At 46.2% G+C, this 23,325-nt stretch overlaps 1 protein-coding gene across 2 annotated transcripts in view; it reads right to left on the bottom strand.

Annotated features, from left to right (window-relative positions):
- WNT6 (Wnt family member 6) overlaps positions 1 to 16,300 on the bottom strand; it is a 28,480-nt gene extending 12,180 nt beyond the window's left edge. Inside the window, exon 1 of one of the 2 annotated variants that reach the window (XM_072617816.1) lies at positions 15,848 to 16,300. In XM_072617816.1, coding sequence (XP_072473917.1) covers positions 15,848 to 15,924 — 77 coding nt within the window. In that variant the 5' untranslated portion in view covers positions 15,925 to 16,300. Of the gene's footprint in view, positions 1 to 355; positions 435 to 15,847 lie in introns of those variants that run through there. The other variant, XM_072617817.1, reaches the window with a different exon arrangement.
- Between the last annotated feature and the right edge of the window lie 7,025 nt (positions 16,301 to 23,325).

Below are 23,325 nucleotides of genomic sequence, written 5' to 3'. Positions count from 1 at the left end.
GGTTTATCTGGCCACTGGAGTGGGGATTCAGGGCAATGGAAAGCATTGAGTGGCACAGAGAGTAGGTGGGAAGGTACCAAACAAATTTTCATTATTAGCGATTGTCTGCCTGCACCAATGGCCACCAAACAATCCTTTACATAAGAGCTGTAGGTTTACTGAAAACAGAAAAGGAGAATTAATGTTTGTTGTAGCAAGGAACATGGGTCTTTTTCACACTGTGAGATACTGTAAGAAGTGGACATAGGAAACTTTAGTCCCCAAATCTCCTCTCCAGACTATCTCATGCCTCTCCCCCGGCCCATTTATACCCTTCACCAAATGTCTCTCAGCATAAAAGAAACCCCCACATTACCTGGCTCAGGTGTGTGGCCCATGATGCATAACAGCATGGGGATGGAAGGGGTGATTTCTGGAGGGCCCAGAATGCCCTACGGCTCTGAGAAATGAGAGGAAAGGGTCTAAGGATGGGATCAGCTCCTGATCCCTAGAAAAACCTTATGGGTTTTAGCCTTAACCTTAGGGAACAAGGAATAGAGTGATAATTAATAAGCAAATTAATAAATAAAAGCAGGCCTAGAAAGCCTACCTATAGAGCCTACTGACCACATCCTCAATGGTCAGGGAGTAGACTGGAAATGGGAGAGTGAAGTATGGAGAAGATGCTCACTCCAATCTGGTCCCTGCTGCCACTCTTTACCCCCCCTGTCAGCCTGGAGTCTCTCCCCTAATTTTTCCCCTTTCTCATTTGCACATAAAAAGTATAGAAGATGGTCTCTCAGATCTTCTGTCTATGCCTGAAATGGTCCGTCCATGCATGTCTGGATCTGGCTGGCCATGTCTCTCCTCACCTCCTCCATCTACCCCCACTAAAACTCTCTTTTCTCCAGTTCCTCATTACTCTCCTGCTCACCACAAACTCTATTATCCCAAGGTTAAATGGTCTTATCTTTCCAAGGTCACACTGCCCCAACTCTTCCCTCCTTCCTTCTCCTCCCTTGCCCATGCTAGAATCAGGAGATGGGAGGTAGGAAGGAGGAGGGAGTTATCCATGGCTATATCAACTCTCTGAGGGCTATGGACAGAGGAGGGTGAATGGGGAGACTGCCCTGGCAAGGGAAGGAAGAGGCCACGCTCAGTCCTGGTCCTGCCCCCTAAACTGGCTGACTGGCTGACTGCCTGGGAACATGGATTGTTTACCAGCTGTGGAACCCTGGGGGTGGTGTTGGGGGTGGGGAAAGGAGTGGAGAGCCAGCTCTTAGGGAGTGCTGCCCTGGGGGACGAGGGGGGCCAGTATTCAATCCCTCCAGGACCCCAAGATAGACACTATTCCTCCCTTCCTGGCCGTCCTCCCTTCTCCCATTCTACAGTCACAGGGGGAGAGAAGAGTTGTTTATAACAGAAAGCAAACCTGCCTAGGAATCAGGAGCCAGGGTCTGGTCCTGCCTCTACTACAAATTAGCTGAATGGCCTTGGACAGTTCACTGAACCCCTCTGAGCCTCAGGAGCTGCCATGCCCGTGACAAAAAGGGAGTTGTTAGTGAATCTCTATGGCTTCCCTTCAGCTACAGGATTCCATTCTATTCTAAGAAGGAATAACATCCTTTTTGTCTTCCCTGCCCCCACCCCCTCCTCTGTGCGCTTCTGCATCCTCCATGAGTGATGAATAAGTTGTCACTCTCTGGTCCCACAGATACTGGACTGACTGACAAGGCAGAGGATCTAAAGCTGAAGGAGAGGTCAATAACCACCATTTTACAGATAAGGAAACTGACGTCCAGGAGGCTAAATGACTTGTGACCATCTCAGAGGAGATACTGACTCAGTGTGACTTTGGGAGAAGTGAGGGTGCCAGGCAAGGTCCAGTGAGTCCAAATAATCAACTAACTTGGACCTAGAAGAAATTAGGTAAAAGCTAAAAGAAACAAAAGGCAGTCAAGACAGGATTAGAATGAATATTGGCAGCTGGGATCTCTACCCTCAGGCATAGTTCTGCCCTTTACTTCTTACGTTAGCCAGAAGATGCTGAAAATTGATAGCCTTTCTCTTCTCCCTGGGATATTAGCCAGTGTGAATTCCCAGATGAAGCAAGGAAGTTACATACAGGGTATAGTGAAAAGATCTTTGGACTGAGAATCCCAAGACCTTGCTCCATTCAGATCCCAACTCTGACTCCCATTCAACCTTGTGACCTTAGGAAAGTGACCTCACTGTTCTAAGCCTCTTCCCTCAGCTGGAAAATTAGATTGATTACATGTACACCACCTGTATAACAAGGTAGTTGTGAAGAAAGTATTTTACAAACAGAAAAAAGCTACCTATCATCTGTCTAGGACTGAATCTCTCTTATCTTTATAAATATAATACCTACACAAAAAACCTGAAAGAGTTTTCTGAAGCAATGAGAAGTTTTAGGATTTGCCCAGAGTTACATAATCAGTACATTTCAAAGGCAGGACATGAACCCATGTCTTCTTGACCCTAAGGCCAGTTCTCTGACCATGATATCCTCTCTCTCTCTCTCTGTCTCTCTCTGTCTCTGTCTCTCTCTGTCTCTCTCTCTCTGTCTCTCTCTGTCTCTGTCTCTCTCTGTCTCTCTCTCTCTCTCTGTCTCTCTCTCCCTCCTCTCTCTCTCCCTCTCTCTCTCTCCCTCTCACTTTCCTCTCTCTGTCTCTCTTTTTCTCTCTCTCCCCCCTCTTTTCTTTCTCCTCTTTCCCCTCTCTCCCTCTCTTCCCTCCACTCTCTTTCCTCTCTCTCACCCACTCTCTCTCTTTCCCCCACTCTTTTGCATATATATGAGGACTATATTATATATGAAATTATGTATACATTTTATATGTATATTTACATATCTAGATATGCATGAAACATACACATATATACATACACATGGATATACCTACACACACACACATACACACATATGAAAAGACCTCAATGACTTCTCATTGCTTATAAGCAAAAGTCTCAGCTCCTTAGCCTCGATGTTTAAAGCCCTTCATAGGTTTACCCATTTGCTTGCCTTTATGAATTCTTAAACTCATACTCATAGAACATTCCTAAAAGTGAAACAGTGACTTTATAACCCCCTTCCAGTTGTGATATTCTGTGACTAGATTTGCCTAAATTGACACAGGGAAGTAAATAGTTGAACTGGGTTATGAATCCAGATAATCTAATGAAAGAGTGCAGTTCAGCAGAAAGATGCTGGATTTGGTATCAGAATATCTGGATTCATAGTTCAGCTCATCTCCTTACTAGCTGTATGACCTTAGGCAAATCACTTAACTTCTCTGGAACTTAGTTCCTTATCTCTAAAACGGGGGGCTTGGACTGGAAATCCTCAAGGGACCTTCCAGCTCCAAATATACCATCATCTAGTCAAAGAATATCCCTGCTGTATAACATATTTTTTCACTTTAAGGTGGTATTAAATTCATGACATTTTTGCATTTAAGCAGAATAAGGACCATATCAAATACTTCATTATGATTTTTAAAAATATCTAAAATATGTAAATATAAAATCTGTTCCATAATAGATTATGTAATTTTTCAACCTGAATTCTAAATAAGTTTTTTAAAGTTCATATTTTTCTAATTTTTCATCTTACATTATTATATTGTGTTTCACAGAGAGGCACAGAACAGTCTGTGTGGATTATGGAGCCATGAAATATGTCAAGTTTATTAAATTTGCATATGATTGCAGATGAGACTGTTCCTACTTAAAGGAAAACATGGCCACTTGGAATATTTTGAAATGATTTTTTTTAAGAAATGCTTTTGTATAAACAGATTTTAAAATAAAAAAATTTTTTAAAAAAATGAATATCCCTGCTGGAAGGGGGCTCCAAGGTCACTGACTCCAACCTCTGCCTGAAAAATACTATGGTCTCCTGAGACAGGGAGCCATTTGTAACAGGCATGAATTAGGGGTATTAACAGTAAAGAAATACTAAGCTTGAATGTCTTAAATTGTTAGTAAGAAGTTGCTGTATGAAGACATTTATAAAAGTCTATAAGAACAGTTTAAGAGATTAGCTATCCCCCTGATACTCCTTAATGAGAATCAGTATATATTAGAGTAGCTGGCATACTGAACTTGGAGTCAGTTGTTGAGTTGTTTCAGTCATGTCTGACTCTTTGTGACCCCATTTGGAGTTTTCTTTGTAAAGATACTGGAGTAGTTTGACCATTTCCTTCTCCAGTTCATTTTACAGTTGAGGAAATTGAGGCAAACAGGGTTAAGTGACTTGCCCAGCGTCATGCAGCTAATAAGTGTCTGAGGCTGGATTTGAACTCAGGAAGATGAGTCTTTCTGACTCCAAGCCCAGCGTTCTATCTGCTTCTCCACCTAACTGATTCCTCCTGAAGGCAAAAGACCTGGGTTCAAATCCTGCCTCTGGCACTAGCTGTGTAAGCACAGCCTCAGGACCCTTGATTCTAAAGCGAGAATCATGATACTTGTAGTATCTGCCTCCTCCAAAGATTGTTCTAAGTGCTTAACACAAACCTTCCCCTCCAGCGACATTGATCTGTTCATTATCTCCATGATACAACTTGTGTTTTCCTGACTCAGAACTTGAGCCTCTGCTTTCCCTCCCACTAGCAGCCCCCATCCTCATCCTCCCACTCAGCATCTAGGTGGCACAACAGATGGAGCACTGGGCCTCCAGTTACGAAAACTTCAGTTCAAATCTAGCCTCAGATCCTCACCCAAAGTGAGATCCTGCCAATTAACTTCTGTCTATCTCAGTTTCCACACCTGTAAAATGGAGATGATACCAATAATAGCTATTTCCCAAGAATGTTGCAAGGATCAGATGTTTATGAAGCACTTAGCACAATGCTTGGCACATACTAGGTGCTTAATAAATGAATCCTACCTTCCTTTGCAAAGAATTTAGCACAATGCCTGCCATATAGAAGGTGCTTAATAAATTCCTTCTCCCTTTCTTCCTTCCTTCTCTCCTTTCTCCCTCCCTCCCTTCCTTCCTTCTCCAGAGCTTTCTGCCCTTTCAAATTCTACTCCTCCTTCAAGACCTAGCTCAGTCCACATGTCTCTAAGAAATCTACCCTTGAGCTCGTCCAACCTTTCTGGAGAGTAGTTTGGAACTATGCCCAAAGGGCTACAAAAATGTGCATACCCTTTGACCCAGCAATATCACTTCTAGAACTGTATCCCCAAGAGATCATAAAAATGGGAAAGGGCCCCACATGTACAAAACTATTATAGCAGCTCTCTTTGTAGTGGCCAAAAACTGGAAATCAAGGGGATGCCCACCAATTGGGGAGTGGCTGAACAAATTATGATATTTGAATTTAATGGAATATTGTTGTGCTATAAGAAATAATGAACAGGAAAACTTCAGAGAGGCCTGAAAAGATTTATACGATCTGATGCTGAGTGAAAGGAGCAGAACCAGGAGAACTCTGTGCGCAGCAACGACCACAGTTTTTCTGCTAGACTTGGATCTTCATAGCAATGCAGGGACATTAAAAAAAAAATGATCTTCTAAGGCAAAATGCCTTCCACATCCAGAGAAAGAACTATGGAATTCAATCGCAGATTGTAGCAGATCATATATTTTGTGTGTGTGTGTTATGTTTTGGTTTGTTATATGATTTCTTCCATTTATTTTAGTCCTTCTATGCAGCATGACTATAGTGAAAATGTATTCAATAGGAATGTATGTGTAGATCCTATATAGAACTGTATGACATCTTGGGGGGGAGGGAGGTGGTGAGGAGTAGATAAGGGGAAAAAATCTAAGTTTTATGGTAGTGATTGTAGAACATTAAAAATAAATAAAATGAATATATGTAAAAAAAAAGAAAAGAGAAGAAATCTACCCTGAAGAAGAGTATAAACTAATGAAATCAGAAGAAACAAAAGAGCCAATATACACAAAATTAGTCAATGTAGATGAAAAGATCACTAAAAAGGAGCTGAGGAAAAACCAAAGATGGTCCTAGAAAACAAGCAATAAAGCATCTCCCTCCTCAGAGCAGGAAGGTGGGAGACTGCTGGGGAGGAATGTTATACAAACCCCTAGATGTTATGGTTTATTTACTATACAAGAGGGGGTCCAGTCTGGAGGGGAAGGAAGAGGTTCCTCCCAGAAATGATTGTCAAAGTCAAGAAACATCGATAAAATATTTTTTAAGTTGGCCCTGACTACACTAGCTCTCAGTCTTGGCTACTCTAGACACCTCTTCTTCCTCTCTCCTCCTAGGAGTTATTTTCTGTCATCATGATTTGCCATTAACATATGTCCAACAAAATTTGGGATTTTGAGGTGTTGATTTTTCATGTATTGAAGTCTAATCTCCTGAAATAGACCATGAGATCCTTAAAGGCAGCCTGGTACAACAGAGAGTTGAATGTGAAATCACTGGGGTCCTGAGTTCAAATCTCAGTTCTTCAGTTCTTCTACTACCTTACTTAGGCAAATCACCTCCAGGATTTCATTTCCTCATCCCTTCCAGCTAGAGAGGTGTGATTTAGTTATCCTGTGATCTCACACATACATACACACAAACACACACACACACACACACACACACACCTAGCAGAGTATCCTATACAAAGTAGGCTACCGTTGTTATTATGGATTATAATATATGAATGAATACTTAAATCATTCTGCTTGACTCCCTGCCTCCCTCCTACTCAGATCTTTTCACCTCTCTTTTTCCACTTATCCTATCCAACCAAGTATTCCCTGCACCCAACTCTGCAAGGGAGGGAGCTCCTCAGGTGGGATAAGGGTAGTAGTAAGCTGGAGTCAGCTTGTATAGGCTTAAAACAGCCCATTGTTAAAATTATGGTATGAGCATTAACACCTCAGAAATTGGCAAATGCTACAAATCCAGGTTTGACTTACTATTTTGAAAATTGTCTAAAATTAGGGAAGTATGGAGAAAATATTAATAATGCAAGTTGAAAGTAAAGGTAGGCTTTTTGGAGAGCCTTTTAGAAAGTCAGTTGTTAAACATTTACCAGCACACCACCAGATGGGGAGAGTCCTCCACAGACTCTCAGAATAATCTAATGTTGAAGACAAAAGAGATCGTAGAGAATCAGAGAATTACATATTCTCAGACTGGGTCAGGACCTCAGAATTCACTCAATTCAAGCCAACATATCTCAGCAACAGTCTCCCCCACCCCAGTCCCAGTATGTTCCCCAAATGGACCATAAGAGCCTTAAAGGCAGCATGGTAGAATAGAAAGCCAGCTGGATTTTGAGTCATTGGGGTCCTGAGATCAAATCTAGCTTTTGTTCCACAGGAGCCAGCCCCCTCCTGAGGCAGCTCATTACACTTCTGGGAAGCTCTCACTGTGAGGAAATTTTTCTTTACTCCAGCCTTAATTTGCTTCTATACAAATTCCACTTACTGCTACCATCTCTAGCCAAGCAATGTAAGTCTAATAACCCCTCCTCCATGTGACATTTTCAAGCACCTACTGTATGCCTCATCTTCTGTCCCCATTTCCTTCCATTCACCATCTACAGTCCCAATCTCCAGACCCTCTGCCAGTTTTAACACTGATACTGTCCTGAACTGAACATAGCCCTCCAGCTGTGGCTTCACCAGTGCTAAGGGCAGTGGACTATTTGGGACATCTCCCCTCCAGCCAAGCCCTTCATGTTATAGAAAAGTAAATTGAATCCTATTGAAATGAAGCAATTTGTTCAAGGTCCCACCATCCCAACAGTTCTGATTTCTTTCCCCTTCCCATTTACAAATCAGAAGCATCTGTTGACTCAGTGGACAGAGCACTGGACCTGGAGTTAGAAAGACTCGAGTTCAAATTTGACCTCAGACACTTCCTACCTGAGTGACCCTAGGCAAGTCACTTAACTGATCTCTGCCTCAGTTTCCTCAGTAGTAAGGTGATGATGATAAGTAGCACCTACTTCAAACGGCTTTTGTGAGGCTCAAATGAAATAAAGTTTGTTTAAAAAAAAAAAGAATTTAGCACAGTACCTGGCACATAGTAGGTTCATTCCTTTCCATTCCAAGAAAGAAGGATGAAAATATAGGTGACAGACATTTAGCCTCTTCTTGAAAATACCAGTGACAAAGAGGATGGCTCGGCTTAACCAAAATCCCTTTCCCTTTCTGAGCCTCAGTTTACTCAGCTATAAAATGAGAGGGCTGGACCAGACAATCTCTAAATCTATCATCTTCTTAGGAACTCAGCTGCCCACCTCCTCCCCTTCCCCCCATCTCCTTCCAGGGTCCCCCACCCTGGCTCCCATCACCTTGGAGCCAGCAGAGGGAGCCCTGAGCCCTGGGGCTGTGGGTGGGGGCTGGGTGTGGGTGGAGAAGGTGGGGGGCGGAGAAGGGGCAGAAAAATGTTGCCTGACTGCTGTGGCGGCAGCAAGAGCAGCGGCGGCGGCAGTCGAAGGCTGGGCCCGGGCCTGTGCCCACCCGCCCATCCTGTCCTGCTCAGTAACTCAGTAATTACTGCTCCCTGGTGCCCCCCCTCCCCCACGCCCCTCAACCCTCCCCCCCCACTCCCACCTCAACCACCACATTAAAGTTAGGAATGCCCCGAACTCCATTAACCCCTGCCTCCCCACCTACCTGGCAAGAGCTTCTACCTCCCCTCAGCCTCCCCCAAACCCAACCCATTGTCCCACGGTGCCCCGAGCTCTGTCCCACTTGACCTCTGTCCTTCTTACTCTTCTTTCCTCCTCCCTTTGTCCCCTCCTAGTCTATCTTCCAGGTGGCTTGAGCATCTCATGTCCTAAGAGACTTCATCCCATAGAAGAGAGCTCCCTATGGACTTAACTGACTGGGGCAGGGAGTGGGTCGAGGGAGAGAGAGATCAGTCAGCTTCCAGGGTCCTAAGAGATCTTCTATAAAGAGTACTTAACCTGAGCCCACAACAGGCTCAAGGGGCCTTTTGATTGATTTTAGGATGTCAATGAACTTGGATTGGAAGAAAAAAATTTACCTCTTTATCTTTGTTAACCTCTAAGAAAAATTTAATATTTCTTTTAATTACAATTGTAAGCAACAAACATTCTGAGGAAAGGTCCCCACGCTTCTCCAGACTTCTAAAGGGGTCCATGACACAAAGAAAGAGTTAAGATGCCCTGCTCTAAGCCAGCCCTCTTATCTCCTAGGTGAAGGAGCTGACAGGGTAGTGGTCCTGTCCCTGAGGCAGGAGGAGGGAAAGGAAGACCTCTAGAGATAGCAGAACAGGTTAGACTTGGTGCACTTTGGGACTGACACAAAGTCCCTCAGGAGGTACAGTAAGTGGTACAGTAAGAAGGTGCTCTCTTCCCAGGATAAGCCCTGAATCACAAGCCTCTTCTGAGCCCTAACATCATTTCCTCTTTCTCTGGAGAAAAGAGTGCCCAGCCCTTAACAAGTTAAACAGAAGGGAGAGGCTTCTGCATATCTAGGGCCCTAAAAAAGCCTGTGACAGACGGACAAGTGAGAAAGAGCAGGAACAGAAGAGAAGGTCATCTCTCTCTCCCCTTTTCCCCTCTCCCCCTCTCCCCTGCTCTGTCTCTCTCTGTCTCTCTGTCTCTGTATCTCTGTCTGCCTCTTTGTCTGTCTCTGTCTGTCTCCCTCTCTCTCTCCCCTCCCCCTCTTTCTCTTTCTCCCTTTCCACTTCTCCCTCTCCCCTTCTCTCTCTCTCTCTCTCTCTCTCTCTCTCTCCCCCCCCCCTCACCTCCTCTTACCCACGTAATTCTTGGTTGGGGTGGGAGGTTTACTGACAAGAACCCCTCCCAGTCCCAACTCCTCCAGTATCTGTGGAAAATGAGACCCAAACTTTGGGGCATAAACACGTGTTCTCGGAGGACACAAGAAATGTGCATTCCCCCTTTTTTGCCCCCCATGTGAGCCCTTCATCCAGCCTGGCCATGTCCCCTGAGTGCCCCCTCAGACCCAGTCAAAGTTTTCAGTTAATATTCATACTCTGGAATCCCCCTGACTGGGCCCTGGTGTTTCCTGTCACCCTAGGGCCTTCTCCTGATCTACCCCTCCTTCCCCCCACAGTCATCTCCACAACTTCTTTGGATAAGGATTGGGGGAGCATGAGAGGGGGCTCAGTCCATTCCCTCTAGCAATGTCACAGTGCCAGGACTCTAGTGGGCATAGGGTGAGCTCTGGCCAGGCTCTGGCTGCCCCCTCCCGACCCTGCCCTTTCCTGCTCACAGCCCCATTGTCTCCCTCCTTGAGAAGCTGCCAAGGCAATGCAGGGAAGGGGGGGGAGGATGGCCACCTCCCCCACCATCCCCACTATCACCACCCAGGCTGGGTGGGGCTAACACCAGTGCTGCCCATGCTGTGCCAGGGGCCCCAAACTAGGACAGTATAAGAAAGGGATGACCAGGCCTGGTCAAGCTCGAGAAAAACTAGGGGCATGACCAAAGGAGGGGGAGGAGAGAACAAGGATGCCTGGGTTCTATCCATGCCTCCCTGGAAGGCCAGAGATGAGCTCTTTCCTCGTCTGTATTTCTCGTTCAGATTTTTTTTTCTTCCAAGAGAATTGAGGAGGAAGAGGATGGGGGAAGGGAACTGAGGCTGTTGCTGTGTTTCTTCTAGGGGCATAGGAGGAAGGCTAGTGCATATCAGAGAAACAGGAAGGAAACAAAGAGGAAGGAAGGAAAGAAGCCAGGAAGGAAAGGGGGGAAAACAAGTTTGGTCATTCTATAGGATAAGCTATTTTCTTTTCCATTGGAAGGTAACAATGAAGTTCATCATTCATGCTTAAGGAAACAAGGGGAGCAGTCAAAATGAGACCTTAGAAAGCATTTAGCAAAGATGGCAGAGCATTTAGAGACTTTGGAGGATGTGATTGGAATTCAAGGCACCTGGTTCTTAAGGATAGCTCTCTCTCAGCAGGGCAGGAGAGGTGTCTGGGCTAGACAAAATGACCCCTAGATGGCCCAGCCTGACTCCCAGAATTTGTGATTCTCAGATTCACAGAGATATAGTTACAGAGGAGAAAGACAGACAGTCCTTGAGGCTGAATCACACAACTGGGGGAGCTGGGTGGGAAAGAAGGTGGTTGGAGGTCAGGCTGAGAATCTGCCCTGAGGCCTCCCACAGGAGGCCATCAGTGGGGCCAGAGCCCCAGAGCTGACCCTAGAGCCAAACCTGTTTCCTTAGACTACTTCTTTCCACCAAACCCCAGACAAGTAAATCCCAGGTCAAGAAGTTCATTTCATTCTAGATTTTTAAGGGAACTTTCACTTTCTTTCTCCACTCCTTGTTCCAGTGCAACCCAAACTCAAAAGAATCCGTGAAGCAGGAGACCACTCTAGGTCTGGGGCTCTCTTGCTAAGTCAAACTGACAAATGCCTTGCTGAAGGGAGGAACAGACAACAGAAATGTATTCTGCTTGTGGTTTAGAGAGGTACTTCATCACCCTGGGACCTCCAGGGGGTCACATCAAATATATTTTGGAACATCAAGTGCCACTGAGGCCATTGCCCAACTTAGCAATGATCTTGAAGGGAAAGGGTGTAGGATACTGAAGCAGGACAGTTAACAGAGAGAAAGGGAGGCCTGGCTGTCACCAAAGGAATGAAAAGACAGATAAACAAGGAGTGGGGGAGAGAGACACGGAGAGAGAGACACAGAAAGAGACAGAGAGAGAGAGAGAGAGACAGAGAGACAGAGAGATAACAGAGAGAGTGGGGAGAGAAAGCAGAGAGACAGGAAGGGGGAGGTGGAGAGAGAGAACACAGAGGAGAAAGGATGGAGGAGGGAGAGAGAGACAGAGACAGTGACAGAGAGAGAGAGAGAGAGAGAGAGAGAGAGAGAGAGAGAGAGATGCTATACAGGGGAAGGAGAGGGAGGAGGGGAAGCAATTTCTCTCCGATCTCTCTTTTCCTGAGGAGTGTCTGAGTTCCCTAGCCCCATCCCCTTATCACTACAGCCCCTCTGTCCTCACCATTCCTCTCCCTGCAGCTGCAGCTGTGAAGGTTTCTCTGTTCTCCCCACACCTGCCTCCTTGTCCTACCTCATCCCACCCTCCCCCACATCCCTTTCTCCCAGTCATCTCCCACTCCCCCACTCTTCCAGCTTTCTAGGCATTCAGGGATAAGACTACCTAGACTCAGCTCTGCTCCCCTAAGCAGGAGATTGCAAAGGGCCCTCTGCCCTCCACATGACCACATTTCCTCCCTTCCACAGGCCTGCTTCCCACTCCTGTATCCTTTCCACTAAATGAATAACCATACCCTATAAAGAGGTGGAGGGAGAGGTCCCTTTGCAAGATTTTTCTTGGGGAACTGGATTTTAAATTTATAACACCATACCCTGCCTAGCCTTTGGAGATCCTGAGCAGGTCAAGTTGGGGGAAACTGAGGCACAGTCCCTGGCTGAGCTTGGAATAGAGACAAAGCACCATCTAGGAAGCTCAGTGCAGTGAAAAGAGCCAAAAGGCCAGAAAACCTAAGTTTTGGTCCCTATTCTGACACAACCAACTATGCCCTGATCAAGTGGGTTGCATGGGTTTCCTCATTTGCAAAATACGAGTAACAATACTTGAACTACCTACTTCCCAAAATCATCGTAAAGAAATGGCTTTGTGACCCTTACAGCACTCTACAAATGTTCCCCACTCTGAGCCTCTGAGACTTTCTTAATTTAACCCCAGGCGACACCAAAGGGAGTACTCTGTGGTGTCATACAGCCCAGAGTTCTCACTTCAGGCATTGCAGCCTCCTCTTCCAAAGGAGGATCTGCCCTTTTCTCCAGCCCAAACCATCAAGGTGGAGGATGGGAGGGTCAAAGAGAATCCCATTCCAACCAATAACCCCATGGTCTGCACATGAATGAGAGTTCCTAGTGTGGGGACCTAGTGACCATGTCCCTCTGTAGACACCCCTCTCACAATTCGCTGAGCCATTCACAGATTCTTCTTTTTCCACCTAAGAAAAACCCTCTTGAACATTAGAGATGTCCTTGTCATAACTCCTACCAGATGCAGGACCTCTGATCCCTCAGCCTTCTCCGCAGGATGAGACGATGAACCCCAAGCTCTGGAAATAAAAGCTTCCTTCTGACTGTCTGAGCTATCCCAAGAATAAGCCAGCGATAAGATGGGAAATACAACCTAGGCCTGGATTTACTCTTAGAATGTCAAAGCTGGCAAAGGCCTCAGAACATAGATTGTAAAAAGCAAAGCACAGACTGTTAAAGACCTAGAAAGCGCTTAATCCACAAAACATAGACTGTCAGAACACAGAATACAGAATTTTGGAGCTATGTGGAACACAGAACATTAGAACATGCAATATTTTTTGCTAGAAGGAACCCTAGAGATTATCTCTCCAAACCTCGTATTACCCAGTCTAACCTCATTAGCCTTCCTGAATCCCAGCAAGTTTGGGATTGTTCATTTGGCACAATGCTCCCTGGTCTGGGAATGGCCCTGGCCCTTAGCTTTGCCTCGATCTCAAACTGGAAGTGGTAAGAGGCTATAAGGAAGGAAACCCAGAAGTCCAGGATCACAGAAGTTAAAACTAGTATAGACCTTAGATTATCTAGTGACCAGACTTTTCCTCATTTTAAATATAAGTTAACTAAGGGCCAGAGAGGCTAAGTTTTGCCCAAGGTCACACAGGTATGTATCAAAGTCAGGATTTTAATTTAGGACAAAAGTCAGGATTTTAATTTTCTGATTCTAAATCATATGCCTTTTTTTCTAGGTCATGGTCTGAATTCTTTTCCTGACTGGTTTGTCTTCTTTGAGTTACCAGGAAAGCAGAAAGAACCAGGGGAAACCCTTGGTCATAGCCAATATAGTTATATGTATGTTTATATGTAGTTTTTTTTTTTTTTGGCTTGGATTTTTATTTAACATTTTTTGCATCAATATTTATTAAAAAACATCGGTCACAAGATCATAGATAAAGAGCCAAAAGAGATAATAGAAACCACCTATTCCAACTTCATTTTGCAGATGAGGAAACTGAGGCCCAGAGAGGTTAAGCAAGTTGCTCAAGGTCATGCAAGGAGTAACCATCACAAGCAGTAGTTTAACCCAGGTCCCCAGGGCTATTTTTTTTCCTTTTCTTTTTTAACCAGACCTGTGATTTCATTATGTAAGATGTTTCTAGTGAGGAACTCCTTTTGTCAGTGCAAATCAGCATCTGTTCTTAGAGAACTGTTTAAGAGAACAATGGTTAAGTCATCTGCCTAAGGTCACATAGCCAGTATGTGTCCAAGGTAGAATTTGAATTTGGATCTTTCTGATCCCAAGGCATATCCACTGAGCCATGCTGTGTTCCCAGTTCTCTTTTTCTGCTTTATCCTTTCCAGGTTCAGGGATTAGAACTATTTTTGTCTCATAAAAAGGAATTTAATAGTTCTTTCTTAATTACTGGGAATAATTTATGTAACACAGTTATTACTTGTTCATCAAATATTTGATAGTATTTAACTATAAATCCATCTGGACAAGGATTTTCACCTCCCTTTATCAATGCCTTTATAACTTGTTTAAGTTCATATTCTGGGAATTTTTTTTTAATATTGGAAGTCAGTAAGAACACTGAATTTTGAGTGTGGGGACTTTGGGTTCAAGTCTTACCTTTGTCATATCTGTCTGACCACAGAGTAATTATTAAACCTTTCTGGATACCAATTTTTCGATCTCTAAAATGAGAGGTTTGTACTAGATAGCCTATTAGATCTCTTGAAGCTCCAAATTTTTTATCCTGTATTCCTCCTGTGGCTTTCCCTCCCCACCAACGTGTAGTCTTTTATAGTCTAAGGGAAGCAGATGAAATGATAAGTCCATTCTTTCCCCTTCCAGAGTGGGACATCAAAGACACTATATTAGAAGGCTCTTCCATTTGACCTCACATGTGGTCCTTGGTTTTAAACCTCACTACACACTTAGCAGGTATACAGCTATCTCTATTTATGTCTCATCTCCCTACTTGACTCCAAAAGGTCAGTCTTACATAAGCTTTGCATGTCCCTCAACACCTAGCATAGTGCTCTGCACACTTAATAATAGTAACAAATGTTTGTTGAATGAATGCATGAATGAATCTTGCTTGCTACCTCCTAGGCTTCCTTTCATGCCCACCCCTTCTCCCTCCTTTTCCAAACTCCTCCTCTTCACCTCTTTCCAAAAAGGTGCTCCTTCCCCAGCCCGCTCCTGGCCTCTTTAGTTCTATCTGTTCTGAAATCATTCCACCAGCACCTTACTCTTTTTCTCTGATGGCTTCCTCGCGTATCATTTCTTGAGCCCCAACCGGACTGGAACTTTGGACTAAATGTTGGAGGGAGGAGGATAAGAAGGTAGTAATGTAAAGGAGGGAGGGCAGGGGAAGAAGGGGAATAGAAATATGAAAGAAGTGAAACCTGGTCTCTGCCCTGGAGGAACTTTCAATTTAGTAGAGCATATAAAACATACATGAAGCAACATGACAGCTACCTAGCAGCTCATTCACAATTGCTGTAGAATGTGCCTACGGTTCTAATCGTTCCCATCTCTATTTTCCCCTAGTTTCTCTCCCCTGCCGTTTCCTCCTCCCTCGCCTGTAGTTCATCCCTCTATCTTTGCTGAGACACGGAGCCTGGGTAACTGAGGCACTAGGCACTAGAGAGCTAGGGAGATGAGAAAGGATTCGGCAAAGGACTGGGCAACCCCAACCATATATGATTCCTCACCCCCACGCCTACCCCTCTCTTCCAGTGTTTCCCCACTCCCTATCCCTCTCCCCAGAGCCCCCCAGTCCCAGCCCCACCCTCCAGTCCCTGTCTGCGCATCTAGCCTGGCTTCCCAGTCCCCTTGCCTCCGACCCTTGCGCTCCACCGGACCCACGCAGCTCTATCCCTCTCAGCACTCACCACCAGAGCCCGCCCACGTCGGCGGGACAGAGCAAAAGAAGGACAAGTCCCAGGCGAGTCGGAGCTGGCCGTAGCATCTCGACGGCTGGGGTCTGGCTTTTGGGGAGGGGCAGGAGAGGTAGAAGCCGGAGGACGAGATTGTGAAGCTGGGGAGAGGGGATCCCGAGCTTTCAGGGGCAGCCCTAGGGCAGCCTGGCGGCAGCGGCTACAACTCCCAACCCCATCCCGGGAGAAAAGGGAGAGGCAGAGGCGGAGGGACGGGGCGAGCCAGAGCTTCTGCCTGCTCCAGAACTCCGGAGACGAAATCAGAGCCGGGGGCGGGGGTGGGAGGAGAGGGGGGCCGGGGCGGGGGCGGGAGAGAGGGGCAGGGGAAGAGTGGGGGGGTGGCAGTTGCGACAGCACGGCGGCGGAGATCTCCAGAGCCTTGCGCCCCGGGGCTTCGGGTGGAGAGGGGCGGGGAGCCGGGGTCTCTGGGCGGAGCCGGGGTGAATTCCCGGTCCAGTGGGGCAGGTCCCTCCTCCGCCACCCCAAGGGCTGGCTATCTCCTGGGTCCGCGAGCTGCCCCGTCTGCCCCCATCTCAGAGCTTGGGAGAAAACTGTGTGGGAAGGGGGGCGGGGAAGAGCTAAGAAGGGGAGGGAAGGGGAGAGAAGAGATGGGGAGGGGGGGAGAAGTTTGACAGGTTTGTTGACTGTAAAGAGAGAAAACTTCCCAGGAATGAGGGAGTGGGGGGGGGGGGAGAGTTAGAGGAATATGCAGCCCCAGGGGCCAAGAAGGGGAGACGGGGTGGGGGCCTACAAGGATAGGGGTGCCTAACTTATAGTCGCAGACTTCCTGAGGCTAGCTGTTCCTTACAAAGGTCATCTGCTCCCTCTCTCTACCTACAGACTTTTTGATCTCTGTGGTAGCCAAAGCTCTCAGAAGTCTCTCCCAGAGCAGAAGCATCCATCCCAGGAAAGAAGATTCAGAGGTTTTTTAATTGGAAGAAAATGTAGAGATAATCTAATCCACACATCCTCTCATTTTACAGACGAGGAAACTGACACCCAGAGAGATGATGCCCAAAGTCATATAGCAAGTAACAGAATCGGGACTCGAACTCAGTTCTTGTAGCTTCCAATCCAGTGATCTATGCGCAGCTTCCTCTAGGCAAGCAGTGCCATGGTCCTCATGGCCAAGTAAGTTCCTCTGACCACCCTCCCGCCAGAGAATTGAGACCATGTCCTGCTGCTCTCCCTCGCGCCTTCACTCGGTAGGGGGAAGGGATGTGGATCGTCCGGAGGCCGGTGGGCGTCAGAGGTAGGAGGGGACCAAACCTCTTTTTCCCCACGCTCTGTAGCAGTGTGGGGGTAAGCACCAGCTCAGCCTCAGAGGGTCTCTGGTTCCCTGAGCCTGCTCCTCCCACCTCCTCTCCCACCCGGCATCCGCCCCTGGCAGCCTCTGGGCGGTGTTGTGGGGGTGGGGGAGCCCAGCTGCAGGTGAGACGGCGTTTATCTGATTCTCTAATGCCACAAAAATGCCTTTGATGCCCCCGGCCCCCTCCCCACTGGGAGAGATCAAAGGGCCCTGTGGGGAGGGGGCCGGTAACTGGCGAGGAGGGGGGACAGGACCATTCATCACACCTAGGTTCAGGGGAGGGCACTGAAGGGCTCACCTCCTCTCCCTGCAGGCAGGGGTCCCTCAACGTGCCCCCCGACGGGTGCCGAGAGACGGATGGAGGTCAGGATTCCAGAAGGAAACAGCAATCCCTGTACGCCCTGGCCCCAACTCTAAGGTGCCTTGGGGTTTGGGGATGGGGGCGGGGTTCAGGGCAGGAAAGCGTTGTTTGAGACTAGCAGGGTAGCTCGGAGCCCTTAAAGGAGAGACCCTAACCAACATGGGTGGGAGGAAGATCCAGGGAATCTTCATTTCGCCTTCAGGAGGTGGGCTGAGAGCTGGGGGGGAGGGGAGGAATAAGGAGCCTTCTGCAGCTTACTTAGTGAAAGGAAAAGGAAAAGGAAGCTTGAGGGGGACGAACAGAGACACCTACACTGACTTAGGGACAGGGAGACAAAAGAACTCTATGGGGCAAAGGGAAATCGAGTGAAAAAGGAAAATCAATCCAGAGGGGGAGAGGTGGGAGGGAAAGTCTGCAGATAGGATACAGCTACGAAAGAGAAAGCTGCAGAATGAGGAAAGGTCAGACACCAGAAGGGTGTGGAGGACAGTAAGGGGACAGTAAGGGGAGATAGAACAACAGGGGTAGAAGCAAAGATTCAGCCTGGCTGCATTCACAGCCCTGTGTCCCAAAGTACCATTAAAAAAAAAGAGTGGGAAAGAGCAAAAAATCATAGGCTCAAAGGATGGAGAGGGGAACAATCCCAGGAGATGTAGGGGGCAGGGTGATACCTTGGGGCTGAGGACATTGTGGAATGAGGGGGGAGGGTACTAGACATCGAGGAAGAGGAGCAAGGGATGAGGGATGGGAGATGATGAGGGAAAAGGGCCAGGGGTTTGAAGAGTCAGGAAAGACAGTGGAGGAGAAGAACAGGCCCTTTATGAACTCAGAGACCTGGGGAGACACTGGGAGCAGAGGGAGAGGGGCTGGGGGGTCCTTGGGGGAAAGTGGGAAAGCACTAGGATAGTGGAGAAGAGGAGCAGGGGCTGAGGGGACATTGAGAAAGGGAGATATTGGTAGAGGGGACAATCTAGGGCAAAGGGACAGAGGCTGGAATGAGGAGGTGAAAGAGGCAGAGAGAACATTGGGAACAAGGGGCAGGGGGTTATAGACACTGAGACAGTGGGGCAGGAACTCTGGAGAATATCAAAGAGAGAAGAGCTGAGAGAACATTGGCACAGGAATAGGGACTCATGGGGGTAGGCAAAAAACTCATGGCACCATAGGTCTTGAGATGGAAGGGACCTCAGAGGTTCCCCAATTCAGTCCCTTCATAAAGCCCAAGAACATTAAATGACTTGCCTAAGGTCCCAAAGCTAGAATCATAGATACAAAGCTGGAAGGCACCTCAGAAACCACCTAACCCAACCTTCTCATTTTACAAATTAGGAAATTAAGGCCTAAGGAGGTAATTTACTCAAGGTCTTACCAGTAGTGTTGGAGGCAGAATTTGAACCCAGGTCCTCTGACTCCAAGAACAAGCTCTCTCTCTCCATTGTACAAGGGATCAAATGAGTTATTTGTAAAGTGCTTAGCACAATTCCTGGCACATGGTCATTCCTTAATAATGCTTAATCTCTTTCCCTTACAAATGAGGGATCGAGTAGGAGTTTGGGGGACCCTGAGGAAGGGTGATGGTAGGAGTTAGGGGCACACTGAAGGGGAGGAGCACCAAGTACAGAGGGCAAGAGCTGTGGGTGCCCTGGAGGGAGAGGAGCAGGGACCAGGAGAACAAAGGGGAAAGAAGGACAGGGGCTGAGGGAAACATTAGGAGAAATGAAGTAGAAGTGGAGAAGATACTAAGGGAGAGGGGCAGATTTGGAAAGAGTTGGAGGCTGGTGGATACTGAGAAAGGGGGGGAGCATTGGGAGAGAGGCAGGATAGGGCAGGCAGATAGGGATGTAGTTTAACATTTGATGAATGGAATCCAAATGAAATGCAAAATAAGCCACATGAATTATTTGTAACAAATGTTTTGCTGTGGTAGGGCAGTATGCACAGAAAGAGATAACCCAACACATGCATAAGAGCATACAGAGAGATAAACAATCAGACACGAACAAACTAAGGAACATGCAGACTCAGACAGATGCACAGGTGGATGGGAGAGGTCGGGGGTCAGCCTCCACTTATGCCAGCACCCCTACGGGAAGATCCCCGGTGGCCCAAGGAGAAGGCTGCCTTTAGGCTTGGTGCCTCTGTCCAGAGCTCTCCTTGCTTGCCCCCTGCCCCCACCCACCACTGTTATTAGAGATTATGAAACATTCTCCCCATCCAGCATTCTTCTCCTCGACAAGAATTTTAATATATTTGTCTTTACTGTCAGGGGACCTGGGCTCAGGGACTGCCCTACCTCAATCTGAGCAGCGGGGTACCCCAAATCTGAAGAACTAAACTTCAATTGGATATAATTCTGTTCTCCAACAACCCTCAGCTCCTGCGCCTATCCCCACCATGTTCCCCCCACCTTTCCCACCACCACCACCTCCCAGTCCCTGTTCCTTCCTTCTCTGGCTCTCAGACCTCTCTGTAGGGGGGACAGAAATGATGTTATTGGAACAACAAAGATGGGGGAGGGTGGCAGGGAAGGGGATCAGCTCAGGAAACTGGGGCTCCTGCCAACAAGCCTTCTCCCCTGCAGGGGGCCTTTTCTGTTGCCCCTTTCTCCCCCACCCCTTCCTTTAAAATACACATTGCTACACACCAGCAGTCCAGCAGCACATTGGGTCAGACTTTAGAGCAGAACTAGGAGCAGAACAGAGGGGCAGGGGTATCCAGCTGCATTCCAGAAGTTAGACCTGAGCCCCTAGGACACTCAAGTTTCTACTCTTCATTCTCTTATCCAGGGCCCCTGTTGTAGTGTATTGACTCCCCTTCATATTGCCTGGATAAGGAAGTGAAATGGGGAAAGGAACTCTTGACTGGAGGGTGGACAAGGATCCTTGATATCCAGACCTCCAATGAGTGAACAAGTGAATGAAAAAGCATTCATTAAACACTTACTATATACCAAGCACTGTAGTAGGTGCTAGTGATACAAAGAGAGAGGCAAATCAGTCTCTGATCTGAAGGAGATCACTTCCCACCCATCATCACCACCATGAGCTTCTTTGCCTTTCGAAGTCTGTAACCCCGGCACTCCTATCCCCACCCTCTTTCAGGGGAGATAAGTTCAAATGTTTCCCATCCAGGACCAGTTAACCAGTTATACTATGAAAGAGAAGTGGGGTAGGGGGGGAGGGAACATAAAGATTTTTGACCCAGGTGCAAAAAAGGGAAAGGAAAACAAAACCACAGACTGTAAACACAATTATCCACAGAGTCATGAGGAGAGCCTAGTGTACTCTCACCCTGAGAATCAGACTCAGACACCAACCCACATGTAAACACACATCTCAGCACACTATTCTGCTCTTGTGAATTTGTACACACCCATCCTCTGTGTCTGAACACACAGCCATACCTGGGTTCAAACTCCTAATTCTGCTAGTGGCTATTTGTGTCACCTTGAGCAAGCTACTTAACCTGAGGAGTTCCTCATCTGCAAAATGAGGGGTCTGAACTCAGTGGCCCCTAAGTCTTTTCTAACTCTATAGCTATGATCCTGTGACTCTCCCCACCTCCCACAATCCTCTCCTATTGACATCCTTTTTTCCTTCAAGGCCTAGCTCAGGTACCATTTCTTCTACTTTGTCCTCTCCGATGTTCCCAGCTAGAGGTAATCCTTCTCTTGAATCTCTCCTACCTTTCTGATTTCCAAGTTTTTCATGGGGAAAGCCCTGAAGCATTATATAAAGGTGGATTATCTTATGCTATATTAATAACACATCAAATCATAACTACTATTCATATGTTTTAAAATTTGCAAAGCACTTTACATATATTATCTCATTTGAGCCAACCTAGACTTATTCATGTCTGTACCCAATTCCCCTAATAGAATGAAAGTTCCTTGCCCACTGGGCCTGTCATTTTTCACCTCTGTATTCCCAGTACTTAGCCCAGTGACTGGAACATGCTGTAGTGGTTCCTTAGCAAAAGAGATAGGAGTTTAGGGGGACAATGGTAGAGAAGCAGGATAGGACAGGCAGATAAGGATGCATTTTAACACTGAATAACTAGTATAAGGTTCTTAACATTTTCTGTGTTATAGGTCATTTCTCCATCTAGGGAAGCCTATGTACTTCTCAGAATAATTCATTTAATTTTTTAATAAAATAATTTTTATTTTTTAAAGCTTTTAGTAAATAAAATACATAAGATTACACAGGAAGCCAACTATATTGAAATATAGTTACCAAAAATATTTTTAAAAACCAAGTTCATGAACTCTGGGTTAAGAATTCCTATTTAAAGAATTTTTTAAAAATTTTCCTCAGTGGTACTACATCATATGTATTAGATTGACTAACATGACAAAACAGGAAAATGTTATCATTGTCATGGAACACTAATGCATTGTTGGTGGAATTGTGAACTGATCCAACCATTTTGGAGAGCAATTTGGAACTATGCCCAAAGGTCTATAAAACTGTGCATACCCTTTGATCCAGCAATACCACTACTAAGTCTGTATCCCAAAGAGAGCATAAAAAAGTGAAAAGGATCCACATGCACAAAAATATTTATAGCAGCTTTTTTTGTGGTGACCAAGAATTGGAAATTAAGAGGATGTCCATCAATTGGGGAATGGCTGAAAAAGTTGGGGTATAGTAATGGAATGGAATAGTATTGTTCCACAAGAAATGATGAGCAGGCGGACTTCAGAAAAACCTGGAAAGACTTACAAAAACTGATGCTGAGTGAAGTGAGCAGAACCAGGAGAACACTGTACACAGTAACAGCAGTCTTCCATGACCAGCTTTGATAGATTTAGCTCTTCTCAGCAATACAAGCATCTAAGACAACTCCAAAAGGTTCATGATGGAAAATGCTATCCATAGCCCAAAAAAGAACTGTGGAGTCTGAATGCAGATTGAAACATACTATTTTTCTTTCTCATGGTTTTTCCCTTTTGTTCTGATTCTTCTTTCCTAACATGACTAATGCGGAAATATGTTCATATGATTATACATGTATAGCCTGTATCAGATTTCATGCCGTCTTGGGGAAGAGGGAAGGGAGGGAAGAAGAAAAAACTTAGACCTCAAAATTTAAAAAAAATGAATATTGAAAACTAAAAATAAACAAATAAATGTTTAAAAAAAGAAAAAAATTTCCTCAGTGTGGGTGCTCCCTTCACTGACTCAGACTGAAAGTCCTCCAAACCCCAGTAGATGGTTTCATGTGTTGCAGTGGCCAAAAAATTTCATCACTTCTCGGTGATGTACCTCTCTAAACTTAGAGAGTCTGGTTCTTGAGTGACAGTCTGTCACCAGATCCATCTGTGAAGTTTTGTAGCTTGGCAGGACCTAGCAGAGCCTGTACTGGGCTAGCATCACCTTCAGGAATGCAGGGTCATCTCCATTCCAGCATGGGGCATCAGAGGAAGCCTTAAGGGATGCCTTGTACAGAATATGAATTTAATCAACATTTATCAAATGGAGTTGAATATTCATGGACAGATGGGAGTGGGTCACACAGAGATAAACACTCACACCCTTGACCACATGGGCAGATTCTCAGAAGCTGGAGTAAGGGAAGGACTGGAGCAAGTGTGGAACAAAATGGCTGAGAAGGGAACTTTGGACAGACTAGCCCAGGTCTCTTTTTTATACCCCACTCCCTTGCTCCAGGATCCCATAGAGTCTTTTCCTCAGGAGTCCAATTCCTACTCTTTGCCTTGAGCCCTGGGAACCTGTTCATTCTTCCTTGGAAGAGGGG

Source organism: Notamacropus eugenii, chromosome 6, assembly GCF_028372415.1.
Source record: "Notamacropus eugenii isolate mMacEug1 chromosome 6, mMacEug1.pri_v2, whole genome shotgun sequence".
Classification (NCBI taxonomy): domain Eukaryota; kingdom Metazoa; phylum Chordata; class Mammalia; order Diprotodontia; family Macropodidae; genus Notamacropus; species Notamacropus eugenii.
The sequence above is the reverse complement of the archived record's forward strand: the minus strand, read 5'-3'. Positions and strand labels throughout refer to the sequence as shown.